Source organism: Anomaloglossus baeobatrachus, chromosome 6, assembly GCF_048569485.1.
Source record: "Anomaloglossus baeobatrachus isolate aAnoBae1 chromosome 6, aAnoBae1.hap1, whole genome shotgun sequence".
NCBI classification, from domain to species: Eukaryota; Metazoa; Chordata; class Amphibia; order Anura; family Aromobatidae; genus Anomaloglossus; species Anomaloglossus baeobatrachus.
This window is the reverse complement of record NC_134358.1, coordinates 330,736,173-330,752,890: the sequence shown is the minus strand read 5'-3', so window position 1 is coordinate 330,752,890 and position 16,718 is coordinate 330,736,173. Positions and strand designations below refer to the sequence as shown.

Below are 16,718 nucleotides of genomic sequence, written 5' to 3'. Positions count from 1 at the left end.
GTGGGAAAACTTTCAAAATCATCAGTGTATCAAATATTTATTTTTTCCCACTGTGAGTAGCATAAATAAACAATCATACTATGTACAAGGCCACCCATAAAAGTATATGGGTAAACAATTAATGTAAATTAAGGCGGAGCCAGATAGGTAGTACTTCAGGTACTGAGAAAAATTTATGACTGTTATTTATCTAAAGAACTCAAAATACAGTTGCCCGTATATGAGGAAAAACATATATATGGGAAACTCCATTTTGAGTTATTAACTCTGTGACAGTGTTATCTTTCTCAGTATCTAACTGGATCCCCTTTATTGACATTATATGTTTATGCATATAATTTTATGGGTGGTCTTGTACATAGCATGATTGTTACAAATATTTCTTCATTTATTTGTTCTCTCTATATATGATTATTTTGTACCAGTGTCTTGCATCTTTTTTTCCATATAAAATTGATTATGCTGTAAGGCTGTGTCCGCACTTTGCTTTTTTACCTGCTTTTCCGCTGCTTTTTCAACTGCAGCGTTTTAATGCCAAAATGCATGCGTTCTGCTTTTCAAGCAACATCTATGGGAATTTGGGATTTCTTGTGCGCACTATGCTGTTCAAAACGCTGTGTTTTTGTGGCAGAAATTTGGGCAAAAACTCTGCTTTTATTCTATGTGCGCACTTTCCGTTTTCACCTGCGTTTCAAGTGCGTTTTGGGTCCGTTTTGAACTGCACCGTTTTTGTGCCCAAATGCATGCGTTTTGGTTTTCTATTAAGACAATGAGAATTCATGATTTCTTGTGCGCACTTTGTGTTTCAAAACGCATAAGTTTGGACAAAAACCATGCGTTCAGAAAAGGACCCTGTCAATTGTTTTTGCCATTTTTGGTGCGTTTTGTTAACATTGAAGTCAATGAGAAGTAGCAAAACGCATGCAAAATCAAAATTCCAGCGTTTAACATGCTTTTTCAGTGCACAAAACATGCGTTTTGGACTACCAAAACGCATGCTTTTTGGACATCAAAATAATGATTTGATATGTCCCTTTACACACACACATAGTCCGACAATTAAATTTACGAAAAATATGCTTTTATTGCTATTTTACCGATAAAATGTATATTACCGCTATAATTTTATTGAATATATCTTTTTCCATTATTTTTCCCATTAATATAGATTTGTCCCTTTTTTTTCTCTTTTTTCATTCTGTTTGACTGTTTAAACTTTATTTAGCAGTACCTTGATGTTCAAAACGTATCTGTCAAAACGGAAGGGAAAAAGCATGTAAAAAATGCTGAAAACGCATCTAAAACGCAGTAAATACGCATGCGTTTTCAGCGCTAAATTTCTGAAAAAGACAACTTTAGCTAAATCAATTAAGGCTAAAACGTGCGTTTACAACTGCATGTAGGACAACGGAAAGTGCGCACATAGCCTTAGGCTATGTGCGCACTTTGCGTTGAGGTACTTGCAGTTCAAAACGCAAATGGCAAAAACAATTGACATGTTGCTTCTTTAAAAAGCATAGTTTTTGCCCAAATTTCTGCAACAAAAACACAGTGTTTTGAACAGCAAAGTGCGCACAAGAAATCCCAAATTCCCATAGACTATGCTTGAGGCCTAAAACACACATCCGTGTAAAACGGGCTGTTTTTCGGGTCCGTTTTCCGTTTTTTAGGTCCGTTTTTATGGTATGTGTGGCCTGCGTATGTATCCCGTATGCTAGCCGTATGTGCGTGTGAAATGTCCGTGTGTGCGTGTGAAACTTAACTGACATGTGTTTGTGTTGTCCGTGTGGAATATCCGTGTGTGATGCAAAATGTCGTTTACTACATGTCGGCAGACAGCAGACAGAGTAGCGGGATGAGAATGAACTCGGGTGAACTTCACCCGACTTCACTGTCATGCCGCGGCTCTGTCTGTTTGCCGTGTACTGATTAGCGGTCACCTGTGAAGGATTCACCGGTGACCGCTAATCCCCCGAGTGACTGAAGTGTCCCCCCCTCTCTCATACTCACCGATCCCCGATCACCGGCGCTGCACGGCGTTCACACTGCTCTGGCGGCTTTTTCTAATTTGAAAAAGCCGGCCGCTCATTAAACAATCTCGTATTCCCTGCTTTCTCTGCCCACCGGCGCCTATGATTGGTTGCAGTGAGACACACCCCCACGCTGAGTGACAGGCGTCTCACTGCACCCAATCACAGCAGCCGGTGGGTGTGTCACTATGGAGTATAGAAATAAATAAATAAATAATTAAAAAACTGGCATGCGGTTCCCCCCAAATTTAATACCAGCCAGATAAAGCCATACGGCTGAAGGCTGGTATTCTCAGGATGGGGAGCTCCACATTATGGGGAGCCCCCCAGCCTAACAATATCAGTCAGCAGCCGCCCAGAATGGCCGCATACATTAAATGCGGCTGTTCTGGGACAGTACCCGCCTCTTTCCGATTTGCCCTGGTGCGTTGGCAAATCGGGGTAATAAGGAGTTATTGGCAGCCCATAGCTGCCAATAAGTCCTAGATTAATCATGTCAGGCGTCTCCCGGAGAAACCTTCCATGATTAATCTGTAAATTACAGTAAATAAACACACACAACTGAAAAATCCTTTATTAGAAATAAAAAACACAAACACATTCCCTGGTTCACCAATTTAATCAGCCCCAAAAAGCCCTCCAAGTCCGGCGGAATCCAGGATGGTCCAGCGTCGCTTCCAGCTGTGCTGCATGAAGATGACCGGAGAAGCAGAAGAAACCGCCGCTCCTGTCAGCTCCACGCAGCAAATGAAGAGAGCCGCGTGATCGGCTGAGCTGTCACTGAGGTTACCTGGATCCAGCGGTGGATGCAGCGGTGGTCGCGGGTAACCTCAGTGACAGCTCAGCTGATCGCGCTACTCACCTCATTTGTTACGTGGAGGTGACAGGAGCGGCGGTGTCTTCTGCTGCTCCTGTCACCTGCATGCAGCAGAGCTGGATGCGACGCTGGAGGTCCGTGGATTACGCCGGACATGGAGAGCTTTGTCGGGGTTAATAAATTGGTGATGAGGGACTTTGTTAGTGTTTTTTATTTCTAATAAAGGATTTTTTGGGTGTGTGTGTTTTTTAACTGTAATTTACATCTTAATCATGGAAGGTATCTTGGGGAGACGCCTGACATGATTAATCTAGGATTTAGTGGCAGCTATGGGCTGCCCTTAACTCCTTATTACCCCGATTTGCCAACGCACCAGGGCAAATTGGGAAGAGCCGGGTACAGTCCCAGAACTGTCGCATATAATGTATGCGGCAATTCTGGGCGGCTGCTGACTGATATTGTTAGGCTGGGGGGCTCCCCATAACGTGGGGCTCCCCATCCTGAGAATACCAGCTTTCAGCCGTATGGCTTTATCTGGCTGGTATTAAAATAAGGAGGGGACTGCACGCCGTTTTTTTAATTATTTATTTATTTATTTTACTGCACAGTATAGACACGCCCACGGGCTGCTGTGATTGGGTGCAGTGACACAGCTGTCACTCAGCGTGGGGGGCGTGTGTGACTGCAACCAATCACAGGCGCCTGTGGGTGGGTAAAGCAGGGAATACGAGATTGATTAATGAGCGGCCGGCTTTTTCAAAATAGTAAACAGCAGTGCAGCGCCGCGCCGGAGATCGGGGAACGGTAAGTATGAGATAGGGGGGGAACTGACCGACAGACAGTGAGAGAGACAGATAAGACAAAGAGACCGACCGACAGACATAGAGAGAGACCGACGGAGAGAACGAAACAGAAAAAGAAAAAAGACCGACATCACATGAAAAAAGCACAAAACGTACAGGGAACAAACAGAGATGCGTCCGTGTCACTCGGACGTGCGCACAGACCCATTGACTTTCATTGGGTCCGTGCTGTGTGTTGCGTGCTGAAAACGGACATGCTTCCGTGCAAAACAGAGACACAAACGTAGCACGCACATGGACCCACGGACCTTAATGAAAAACGCACATGTGTCCTCAAACATTAAATAACATTGGTGCACGTTTGGCCGTGTCTCCGGTATATACGGAAACGGACCAAACACGCACGTTTTCTATGGATGTGTGTTGCAGGCCTGAAAAGCAGAACGCATGCATTTTTGCATTAAAATGCTGCAGTTGAAAAAGCAGCGGAAAAGCAGGTAAAAAAGCAAAGTGTGGACACAGCCTTAGACACAATATTTGGCTAGGAATTGCCCTCTAAGATTATGCAACTTATCAAAGCTATATTATGGAACCTACTGTATATACTACTATAAGGCTAAGCTCTACCTCTATGTCTCCAATTTGATACAAAGGTGTAACAAAAGTGTTTACTATGTAGATTCAACTGAAAAATTGTGGCTTGCTGTATTGGATGGATATTCTGATGCGTTTTCCTCTAGAGATATCATATAGTATCTTACTCAATGCCTACATTTACATAATACAGACTTGCAGGGACTCAATGTCAATGCACAGCCTTGTGTAAATGACTCTGCTCTATGCATGAAGCTTACTCTTATGGATAGAGCATCATCTTAATCTATTGCTCTGGATTGCATGGGATATAACCATTATGTTTTAGATGGCAACACTGGACTTTATAAATATGTGGATGATTATCCTTGAATAAGCAGAAGAATAACACTCCTCAAAAAGTTACTTCACCATTTGTTTCTTCATTACTTTCTTCCTGACAGGTACTTATTTGTGTCTGTCAAAATGTAGGAGATGTGGAAATTTTGGAAGTCAAATGTAATAGATTTGTAATAATAGTAAAGATTGCAGACACTAGGACAGTTTGCACCCAGCTGTAACTAAACTAGCATGTGAAGTGCAATCTACACAAAAAGAAAAATACAACTTCCTGTGCTAATGATAATATATAGATTTGTTGTGCCTGAAAAGAATCTATACTTATATGACTGCCTGCTGTGAGCTTGAGGCAGAGAATGAGCAGCAGCAATGAGCGGTGACATCACTCAGGTTATTTGCAGTCCCAGCTGGAGGTTCTCACGGTCTTCCATCTGTGATTGCAGGTAACCTGACCTCAGGTGACCCCTTGAGGTCACTCTGTTCAATGAGGTCACCTGAGGTCAGGTTACCTTCCAATCACAGATGGAGAACCATGGGAACCTCAAGCTGTGACCTCAAATAGCCTGAGTGATGTCACCATCATTCCTGTGGCTCAGTCTCTGCCTCTTGGGACCTCTTGTGGATTACATCGGACCTGTGTGTTTTTGAGGTTAATAAAGGGGTAAATGTGTGTTGTTTTATTTGTATTTTATATCAAATAAAGGAATTTTTTGGTGTTTATATTTATTTAGTTTCACTTACAGATAGTCATGGGGGTCTCAGACGCCTCCCATTGCTAATCTAGGGCTTATTGGCAGCTGTAACATTAACCCCTTATTACCCTTATTGCAACCACACCAGGGTAATCAGGATGAGCCTGGTAAAGTTTTGGGATTGTCGCATGACATGGATGCGACAATCCAGGGTGGCTATTGGCTGCTATTTTTAGGCTGGGGGGCCACTACAACCATGGGCCTCATCAGCCTGAAAATACCAGCTCCCAGTTGTTGGCTTTATCATGGCTGACAATCATGATTTGGGAGGACCCTACACCAATGTTTTCATTTATTTATTTCACACCAATCTAAAAGCAGACAGTGTGTGTGATTGAAAGCAGTCAGATATGCTGACATACAGGGTGAGGGTGCTGTCTGACTACAACCAAGTGGAGATGCCTGTAGGCGGGGAAAGCAGTACATATGCATGAAGATAATGAGAGGCTCCAGAAATAGAGTGAGCGGCCCCAGAAGCAGTGTACAATCACAAGGAGACTGGTAAGTATGAAGCTCTTACTTTATTCTTATTTTCTTTGATTTTTTTTTTATTACCTGGGTGGCCAGATCCGGATTATTACCCGGAGTTCCCTGAGAACTCCGGGTCTGGGGTCGATGCTTGGGTTCTTTTGAACCCGTGCGGATCTGGACTTTTACAGTCCGGGTCCACCCATCACTACTTATAAGGCCATATCTTGATAATGGGATCCAATTTAGGACTCTACATTCTAAGAAGGAAATTGGAAATATAAATTTAGCCCAAGACCAATGGCATGCAAATTGATAGGGCAGCATAATCTCTCCTATAAAGACAGGTTACATAGGGCTTGTTTCATTTTAAATAAGTGCGGTCAATACAAAATAATGGCACATTATTATTATTATTTCCAAAGACTAGCGGCTATCCAAAATATATTGAGTAAAGCCATGTCCGGCATCTAAATAAGAAAGGGTTCTTTACTGTTAGAGCAGTCAGACTGTACAATGTTTTACTACAAGAGATAATAACAACAGACACTATAACAGCATATAAAAAAGGACTAGATGTGTTTCAGATGGCTTTGTTGGTTATAAATAATCTAGAGATAGATAATGTATAATTGATAAAGAGAGGTTGAACGTAATGAACTTATGTCTTTTTTCAGCCTGTAACTATGTAACTATTTAAATACGTAACTATTTTTTCAAAAATATATACCGGTATATACTGAAAATAATTTTCTTCAATCATTTTTATATTTACAATTGAAATGTTGTATTTAAAGGTTTGTAAATAGTAATCTAATATAGTAACTATAATGTAATATACAGAACACTTATTTATGGCCTGTTGCCAAGTCTCCGAGGGCTGTGCCAAACCTGCATTGTAAGTTGTCAATTGTGCAAGTATACCAGTATCCTATACCATCATATTTGTAGTAACTATGTAAACATGAGAAAGATGAGGTATAAAGAATCTGCAACTTAATTAAAGATGGGGGAGACAGCATGCAACATTTATGCAACCACGGAAGGTATGGTAAACAGGAGGAGTGATAACGATTCTGAAATGACAAAGCAGTTGGAGTGAACTAATCTACATTGTGCAAGCAATGTCTCAAACAACATATACTCTTATACTATACCAGGAAAAAGAGAGTAAACTAACAGGTGCTGGTTGAGGTTGGGCCAGGACGGCGTGATTTCCAGCTGAGGCCAAAATGGTATCCGCTCTTACCTGGCCTCCAGCAAAAATAATAGGTCCAGAGGCAGGCTTTGGGCGATAAGGTATAGTGGCACCTTTTGGCGGCGACTGAAAAGTAATAAAAAAAGAACTGAAGTTATATAATGAAAAGAGAATAATAAATAGAAATAGAAAAATGGTTCAAGGACACATCATTGATATCACCATTGAAATGTTGTCATTAAATAACACTTTTTCCTATTTTAATTGCTTTTTTTATTTTTTAAAGCTTTGGCCAAATGTTTGCTGGAAGATAACCAGGACATTTTCAGTGCAATACATAAACTGTAATTTTCGGTAATTTTGTTCTTCATCTCACTTGTGTCTTTGGTGTTTACAACTTTTTTTATTTTTAAATTACTGCATCCTTTAGGAATGGAGTTATATGAGACCGTTTCTGCTATTTTGACTCCCATAAAGAATGTGTTTTGCATTTTCTGTAGTATTTTTGACATTTTTCATTATGAAATTGTAAGGGAAACATAGGAATCACATGACTTATAATGTTAAAAATGTAACAAAAACTTTTCTTTTTTAAAGAAAAACCCCATAAAATATCATAAAAGATAATAATAATGAATGTTATAGTTTAAGCAGATGTGGAAAAATGTTGAAAGTAAGAATACCTCCATGAATAGAAGTGTGAATAGTTTTTTTTCTATCAATTAACAAAAGTGTAAAGTGAATGAGCAAAAAAAAAAATCTAAATCAAATCAATATCTGGCGTGGCAATCGTTTGCTTTCAAAACAGCATCAATTCTTCTAGGCAGACTTGCACAAAGTAAGGGATTGTCTATCAGATATATGAATAAGCAATTATACAAACAGCTGACTATAATTATAATTTCCATATGCAAGTTGAAATACAATCAATGATACAATCGAGGAACACAGGAAATGACAGGAGAGTCCCAGAAAGAGAGGAATGAGTAACAGGCCCCAACCAAATCTAATTAGACTGACCCTCTGGGTCGAATCTCGGTGCCAGACACATGGGACCCTAGTGTGAAGAGGGCTGTGTGAACCACGTCTCAGAGTGTGGGTAGAGTCCGGATGGCCTGCATGGTGGCCACCCCCTGGCAAATACCCAAAGAACCCCCTCAATCAGCGGAAGGCCAGTGGGCTCCAATGACAGGAGCAGGTCCTGACAGAACCAGGCAGAGGAGTGCCGTCCCCGAAAGGCCCGTCTTAGCTTCTAGCTGAAAATCCCTGTGGGTGGGACGACGGGATACCCGGAGGACTATTTGATCCTGCCCAGCAGTATGAAGATGAGTGAGGGGCTTAGGACATCGACCGGAAGCCCGAGTACCAGGTAAGTGGCTGGCCTGCAAATTAAGTGTGTCTCCGGTTGCTATTGGTAACCCTGTTGGGGGACCTGAGCGTACAGCCTTAGCGTTTGGATTATATCTTGTATGACCCCTGAGAAGGAATGTGCCCACCTAAGGCATGATATTGAACTGTTTGCAAGTAAAAAAATAGTTGGTGGTTAATGAGAACCATATGTCTGTGTGGTGTTTTAAGGTACTGGGACCTGCTGCACCCGGCAGCCTGAAAGTGGTCCAAAAGAATGGCTCAGCCCTAGCCTCCGGCCTAAAAGTGAGTACATCGTATTACAAGTCCCAGCATAAAACCCCTTGCACTAAAGAGGCGATCGTGGTGCAGGAGAAAACCACAGGGCCATGCTGCGTTTGACCAGCAGTCTCTGCTGCGACTACCACAGCACCCGAGCGCCCCTTTAACATATGACACAAAACAGCTGTATTGTTGTACTGTACTTTACAAAGCGGCCACCAGATTTCAGTAATACTAGTGACATGTTCATCTGCTTAGCAGAGCTGTATCATCCGTGGTACTGTAACTGTAATGCAATTTAAAATGACAATTTTGCAGTTTTATATTGAAACTAACTACCACAGAACATGAATACAAGGATCATTTTTTTGTTTTACCCTTTTTACATTCAAATAACCATAACGTATTTTCTGAAGCTATAGCTATATGAGGTGTTTGTTTTTTTTACAAATATTAGTATTACATTATTTCATTTACATTAGCTTTAATAATCGGGTAAATGCTGTTAAATATTTTTATGCCATTTACCTGTCACCTTAACATTTTTACAATATCTTTGCTTTAATAATAAGATTTTCATCTTTTTTTTCTAGCTATAATGCCCTAGCAATGCTATACCTCTATGCATATTCTATTACATTATGCCTTTGAATACATTTTATGTTTAGCATATAGACAGAAAAAAATCATTTTCTGCAGTGCATTCAGTGTCTGAGTGTTAGCATCTCTGACTCACATACACTGTGTGCTCAATTATTAAGAAATTGAGTATTTTGATTATATCTTCATTTTATGGATATTTTCCAACTTGAATACTTATTGAATGAAGCAGATCAGATGATGTGTATTTGTGTAATAAGAGAGGATTTGGGCTAAGGATATTAGCACCCTTTATCAAGGTATACACAAATATTAGGCAATTTGTTGTCTTCAGGCAAAATGAGACCAAAAAGGAGATTTAACTGACTTAAAAGTCAATAATTACAAAAGTCTTACAGAGGGATGCAGCCTTCTTGGAGTGGCTAAGATATTGGAGCGTGATTATAGAGCCAACAAAAGTTTTGTTGCAAGTAGTTAACAGGGTTGCCCAAAAAAGATGCACATTAAATACCAATCAGTTGGTGAGAATTAAAGGGAATCTGTCTCCAGGTTTTTGCTACCCCATCTAAGAGCTGTATTATGTAGAGACACAGACCCTGATTCCAGCGATGTGTTTGCTGTCATTTTGATAAAATCAATGTTTCTCTGCTGCAGATCTAGCATTTATTTGAATGTATAGCAGGGTTATAATGAGCTCATGCAGCTGCTGGACTACCTGGCAGCAGTCCAAGTAGTCCTCTAATGGTAATCACCTGCTAATTAAACTGATTTTTATAAAAGCTACACTACACAGCTCAGTAAGTGACACATCGCTGGAATTAGAATCTTTTTTCCTTCATCATGCTATACTTCGATTAGGTCGCAAAAACCTGGTGACATAGTCCCTTTATATGTGAAATGACCAGGAACCAATTATCCTCCAGTGCTGTAATATTCCAGAACTGCAACTTCTCCGGTGTGCCCAGAAGTACAAGGTTCTCAATGCTCAGAGACATGGCCAAGGTAAGGAAGGCTGAAACCCAACCATCACTGCACAAATTGAAATGTTAACTTACAAAATATCTGATGCTTTATGGATTGATAGGACGAGAGTGACTCTTGATGGACTCGTGGCTGGATTAATAATGTAAACAATAAAACGCAGGAATGCACAGCATGGATGGCAAATGAATAAACTGAGGGTGCAAATTGACTACTAAACATGGAGCAAAAGAAGGAGAAAAAGCGTAGGCAAAAAGGGAGCACTCAACTCTGTGTGGATACTGCTAATGACAGGCTGCAAACCACAAAGACTCTCCTAATAGCATTACTACAACTGCCCATGGCAGAAATAACAGGCTGCAGATCCCAGTCACATATCTGCTAGCATTCCAAATACTGCCAATGAAAAGAGTGAAACTATAATCTATCTCTATCTCTATTCATCTCAGGTGCTAGTTACTGATGAAGGCCATGTTTGGGCCGCAACGTCTGACTTGACTAAACGGAGTATGAAATAATAAAAAAATCATCATATTTTACTGAATTCAGGAGTGCCTTGTATATATTACTACTGATAGTTTTCAAACAGTCTTAAAGCACACAGGACATGTCCAAGAAAGACTTTGCATCCTTCAAGAAACCATGGTTTTTATGCAGAACAGTGCTCCATCGCATGCTTTACATATGAAAAGAATAATGACTTGGCCCCCTTCCTCACTTAACCCCTATTGAGAACTCATGGCTCTCCTTGAACATCAGATTTATGATGATGGAAAACAGTACACCTCTCTGAACAATTTTTGGGAGGCTGTGGTTGGTGCTACCTCCAAAAATGATTGTGAACAAATTAAGAAACTGGCAGTCTCAATGGATGGAAACCTATCTTATTGCCAGTCTAAGTAATTAAACACATTACCATGCACTTACCTCTAACATAACTACACAAATCTGCTTAACACATTGGATGATGGCATCGGGAGTTCCTGAAATAGTTACTGCACGCTCTGTTGAATTTGGTAGCATGTCACCTGCCACTTGAACTTGAGCACCTGTGGACTTAAATTAAAGACACAAAACAAAATTAAATGTGATAATGTCAAAACTAGAGAAAACTTCTTAATAAACTAAACCAAATTGACATTAACTTCCAATTTGCAAAATGAATAAGGCAGATTACTCACATTCTTCAAGCCATAAATACACTTTGTAATATCTATCATTGTAGAACCAATTAGAAGAAAAGTGTGCAAACAATTATTAGTGAGGCTGTATATGCAGGTCAAGATCTGCGCAAAGTGATCTAATTGTACCACTGATGGTCAGTAACCAAACTATGAAGAATAAATATTCTAAAAATAAAAATCTTGTGGTTACCGCCTAGGAGCCCATCAGCAACTGGGGGATGGGTGAAAATGGCAATCCCATCAGTTTAACGCAGTTTAAGTCTTTAGATGCTGCAGTCAATTGTACTAAGAGCAATAATGATAGTAATAAAACAATGACAGAATTGTTGTTATAATTTGCTTCTCTTGACCCCAAAATAATTAATACTAATAAATTAATTTTATGTACCCAAACATTATGCCATTAAAAATACAAATTGTCTTAAAGAAGACAAGCTTTAATTCATGCACCGGGATGGAGAAAACTATAGTTTTTCATTGATTGCAAGGACAAAAAAATATGAAGTGTACAGACCTATAATGATAGTCATTTTCTTATTCATTGTTAATGGCCTTTGCCAAAAACTGTATATCTACTGTATAAGTAAAGTGATCACCCACTTCCACTTCCATCAAATCCCTCCAATCTGAACTAACAGTATTTTTTTTTTCATTCCACACAAAGTAATTGTGGAAGAGTTTAAATAAATATTTCAAATACTATTTGCAGTGAGATTTTAATCCTCAACACAAAGATTATGTATTAACTTTGTATTTATCAATGAATAAAAAGAATTGAAATTATGCATGTATTAATACTGTAGATGAAAGGATCTATTAAAAAAAATCTTGTTTCTTTGCTATCACAACTTTCCTAATGTTCATAGATAATGCTTCAAGATCAGTGTTTGAATGGTTGAAAACAGTGTAAATCTTCTTGTAAAGTGCCTCTTCCTCCACAGCCTCAACTATTTTCATGAACTTTGTTATAGATCTTCCTGAGGTGCAACGATTTGCTACAATTTGGGTCCTGGTGTACCATTTTTTTTTAAATATCTAATTTTGTTCCATTATCTGGACTACAATCTGCTCCAACAGCAGGCACACATTATTTTCAAAAGTATTCCTGTTCTACAGTCTTAACATAATATACAATTTGTTGCCAGGTTTGGCAGGGTGTTCTGTAAAAATATCATAATTTCACTAGATTGCTTCTCTACCAATCACCCCCAAAGTAATACTGAGAGGATTAATTAGTCTATTAAGTATTCAGATTGGATCTTCTCAAACTATTATGATTGGATAGATTTTATTCCTTGGGCCAAATTTGCCCACAATGATTCAATTTCTCAGCCTTCTGGTAAATCTCCCTTTATCACAGTCATGAGTCTCTGCCAATTGCATCAAGGAGTCAACTTTCTGCTGTAAACAGTGTGTTTCAGGACATTCATGACATCTTTACTGACATGCAATCCAATTTGGCAGCAGCCATGTCTAAAACAAAGAAACATGCATATAAACACTATTGACCTTTTCCCACATTCTCTCCTGGTGATGAGGTTTGGTCTGGTTTTCCACCAAGAACACTGCTGACCTGTTGTAAGAAGCCCACCAAGAACACTGCTGACCTGTTGTAAGAAGCCCACCAAGAACATTGCTAACCTGCTGTAAGAAGCCCACCAAGGACACTGCTGACCTTCTGTAAAAAGCCCACCAAGGACACTGCTGACCGTTGTAAGAAGCCCACCAAGATCACTGCTAACCTGCTGTAAGAAGCCCACAAAGAACACTGCTGATCTGCTGTACAAAGCCCACCAAGAACACTTCTGACTTGCTGTAAAAGCCGACCAAGAACACTGCTGACCTACTGTAAAAGGCCCACCGAGAACACTGCTGACCTGCTGTAAGAAGTCCACCAAGAGCACTGCTAATCTGCTATGAGAAACCCACCAAGAACACTGCTGACCTGCTGTAAGAAGCCCACCAAGAACACTGCTGACCTGCTGTAAGAAGCTAGTTTTTAAGTTCATCTGTTTATTCCATGTCAATTCGAAATTATTGAGCAAATCAATACAAACACATTTCATTCCCTGCTCTTTGATGATTTATCCTCTGGTCATCAAGAAATTTTCTTTTACCATCAAATCCGCACCTTCTTCCTTTTATGATCCAGATATAAAGTAAGAGATTAGCCAAATTCTGGGCTGTAAGAAACTTCATGGGATGCTGAGTTTTTAAAAAGGTATATTTATGCTCCAACTTTACTTAAGAAGTTTCATGCCAAGCATATTGTTCCTTCCTTGATGGACTCCTCTGTATCGGGCTCTCTGGGTTTTTATTTCTTACCTGGCTTAGCTCTAGCACCAAACTCTGATTCCTTATGACTGGATCTCTCAGGCTATTACCTGCCTGTTTCTTTGGTCACGTTGATGCACATTGCCTGAGTTTTTGGGTAGTAGTGCACATTGCAACCACATACTTGCCAAGTGTCAAATCACACTTCCCATTTGGCTGTGCATCAGTTAGGTGCCTACTTCTACTATCAGCTCAGTCTTCCTATTCCTGTTACTGTCTGCATCCACAACTTTGCTGAATCAAGGATTCTCATAACCATCTCATCATCTGCTACTCATAGTGTTGATTGCACCCTCAATTCTGCTATTAAGTTACCTGATAATCAACTTATTCCTGGTGCTGTCCACATCCACAACTTTGTTGAATCATGGGATCTGTCAATCTACTCATCTATGCTATGCTTACCTACTGCCGCACTACTGCAACAAGTTGCCAAATGGTCTGCACAGTATTACTGTTAGGCCGCTTTCACACTTGCGTTCAGCACAATCTGCCGCTATGGAGAATAGCGCAGTCCGTTAACGCACTGCGATATTCTCCATAGACTTGTATTGACGACGCACTGTAACGCAAGTGTCTGCGTTTCATCCGCTAGACAACGCTGCGTCGTTATTTTGACACAGCGTTGGGCAGAGGATACGCTACATGTAGCGTTTTTTTGGTTGTTAAAATAACGCACCTTGACGGATTCCGTTGGTGGCGGATTCTGCCGCTATGCGCTAAGGAGCGAAATCCGCTGACGGATTCCGTCCAGGCAGAACGATCTAAATAATTTAAAATCACTCCTGTTCTCTCTCCCCCCTCTCACCCCCCCTCTCTCATACTCACCGATCACGGGCGTGACGCTGCACAGTTGTCACAAAGCTCCGGCGGCGCTTCCTCTTTTGAAAATGCTGGCCGCTCATTATTTCATCTAGTATTCACTGCTTCCCCCGCCCACCGGCGCCTATGGTTGGTTGCAGTCAGACCCGCCCCCACGCTGAGTGACAGCTGTCTCACTGCAACCAATCACAGCCGCCGGTGGGCGGGTCTATATCGTGCAGTACAATAAATAAATAATTTAAAAAAACGGCGTGCGTTCCCCCCTAATTTTGATACCAGCCAAGGTAAAGCCACATGGCTGAAGGCTGGTATTCTCAGGATGGGGAGCCCCACGTTATGGGGAGCCCCCTAGCCTAAAAATATCAGCCAGCAGCCACCCGGAATTGCCGCATCCATTAGATGCGACAGTCCCGGGACTCTGCCACTGCACCAGGGCAATTCGGGATGAACCGGGTAATCGAGGTAATAAGGAGTTAATGGCAGCAGCCCATAGCTGCCACTAAGTCCTAGGTTAATCATGGCAGGCATCTACGAGACACCCACAATAATTAACCTGTAAGTGAAAGTAAATAAACACATACACCTGAAAAAATACTTTATTGAAAATGAAAAATATAAAAACACCCTCTTTCACCACTTTATTAATCCCCAAATACCCCTCCAGGTCTGGCGTAATCCACGAGGTCCCGCGACGCATCCAGCTCTGCTACATGAAGCTGACAGGAGCTGCTCACTGTGAGCTCCACGCAGCAATTGAAGTGAGTTGCACTGTCAGTGGGGACGTCACTGAGGTAGTGTGTGCGGTGGTGATGGGTGCGGTAGTGCTGGTGTGTATGCGGTGATGAGTGCGGTAGTGCCTGCATGTGTGCGGTGATGATGGGTGCGGTAGTGCCGGTATGTGTGCGGTGATGATGAGTGCGGTAGTGCCTGCGTGTGTGCAGTGATTATGGGAGCAGTAGTGTCGGGGTGACTGCAGTGAGGATGGGGGCGGTAGTGCCGGTGTGTGCGTTGATGATGGGAGCGTTAGTGCCAGGGTGAGTGCAGTGATGATGATGGGGGCGGTAGTGCCGGGGTGTGTGCGGTGATGATGGGTGCGGTAGTGCTGGGGTGAGTGCAGTGATGATGATGGGGGCGGTAGTGCCGGGGTGTGTGCAGTGATGATGAGTGTGGTAGTGCCGGGTTTTGTGCAGTGATGATGATGGGTGCGGTAGTGCCGGTGTATGTGTGGTGATGATGAGTGCGGTAGTGCTGGTGTATGTGCGGTGATGATGAGTGCGGTAGTGCCGAGGTGTGTGCGGTGATGATGATGGGGGTGGTAGTGCTGGGGTGAGTGCAGTGATGATGATGGGGGCGGTAGTGCCGGGGTGAGTGCAGTGATGATGATGGGGGCGGTAGTGCCGGGGTGAGTGCAGTGATGATGATGGGGGCGGTAGTGCCAGTATGTGCGGTGATAATGGGAGTGGTAGTGCCGGGGTGTGTGCAGTGATGATGGGGGCGGTAGTGCCGGTGTATGTGCGGTGATGATGAGTGCAGTAGTGTCGGAGTGTGTGCAGTGATAATGGGGGCTCTCTCTCTATGTGTCTCTCTCTCTCGGCTTAACGCAACACGTTATTTCACAGGAATCCGTTGCCTTTATATCACACTATTTACAATGCATCCGTCACATGCATCACACAATGCATTGTAAAGGATGCTGTTCAACGCAAGTGTGTTATTACATTCTTGCAACAAGGTACCAAATTGCCTACTGAACCCTGCTGTTCCTGTGCTGTTCCTGTGCTGTCCAAAGTTATGATTACACTACACTGTGTGCAGAATTATTAGGCAAGTTGTATTTTAGAGGATTTTTTTTTATTATTGATCAACAACTATGTTCAACCCAAAAGACTCATAAATATCAAAGCTTAATATTTTTAGAAGTTGGGGTGTTTTTTTTTTTTAGATTTGGCTATCTTAGGAGGATATCTGTTTTTGCAGGTAACTATTACTGTGCAGAATTATTAGTCTACTTAATAAAAACCAAATATATTCCCATCTCACTTATTTTCACCAGGTAAACCAATATAACTGCACAAAATTTAGAAAGAAACATTTCTGACATGCAAAAACAAAACCCCAAAAAATTAGTGACCAATATAGCCACTTTTCTTTATGATGACACTCAACA

General features: G+C 41.4%; 1 protein-coding gene across 7 annotated transcripts in view; it reads right to left on the bottom strand.

Moving 5' to 3' along the window:
• Positions 1-16,718, bottom strand: part of LOC142243250 (poly(rC)-binding protein 3-like) — a 1,512,260-nt gene that overhangs the window by 68,725 nt on the left and 1,426,817 nt on the right. For all 7 annotated transcript variants that reach the window (XM_075314940.1, XM_075314939.1, XM_075314946.1 and 4 more), the window contains 2 exons: positions 11,139-11,267; positions 6,984-7,127 (listed from right to left, as the gene is read on the bottom strand). In XM_075314940.1, the coding sequence (XP_075171055.1) occupies positions 6,984-7,127; positions 11,139-11,267 (273 nt within the window). The remainder of the gene's footprint in view (positions 1-6,983; positions 7,128-11,138; positions 11,268-16,718) is intronic.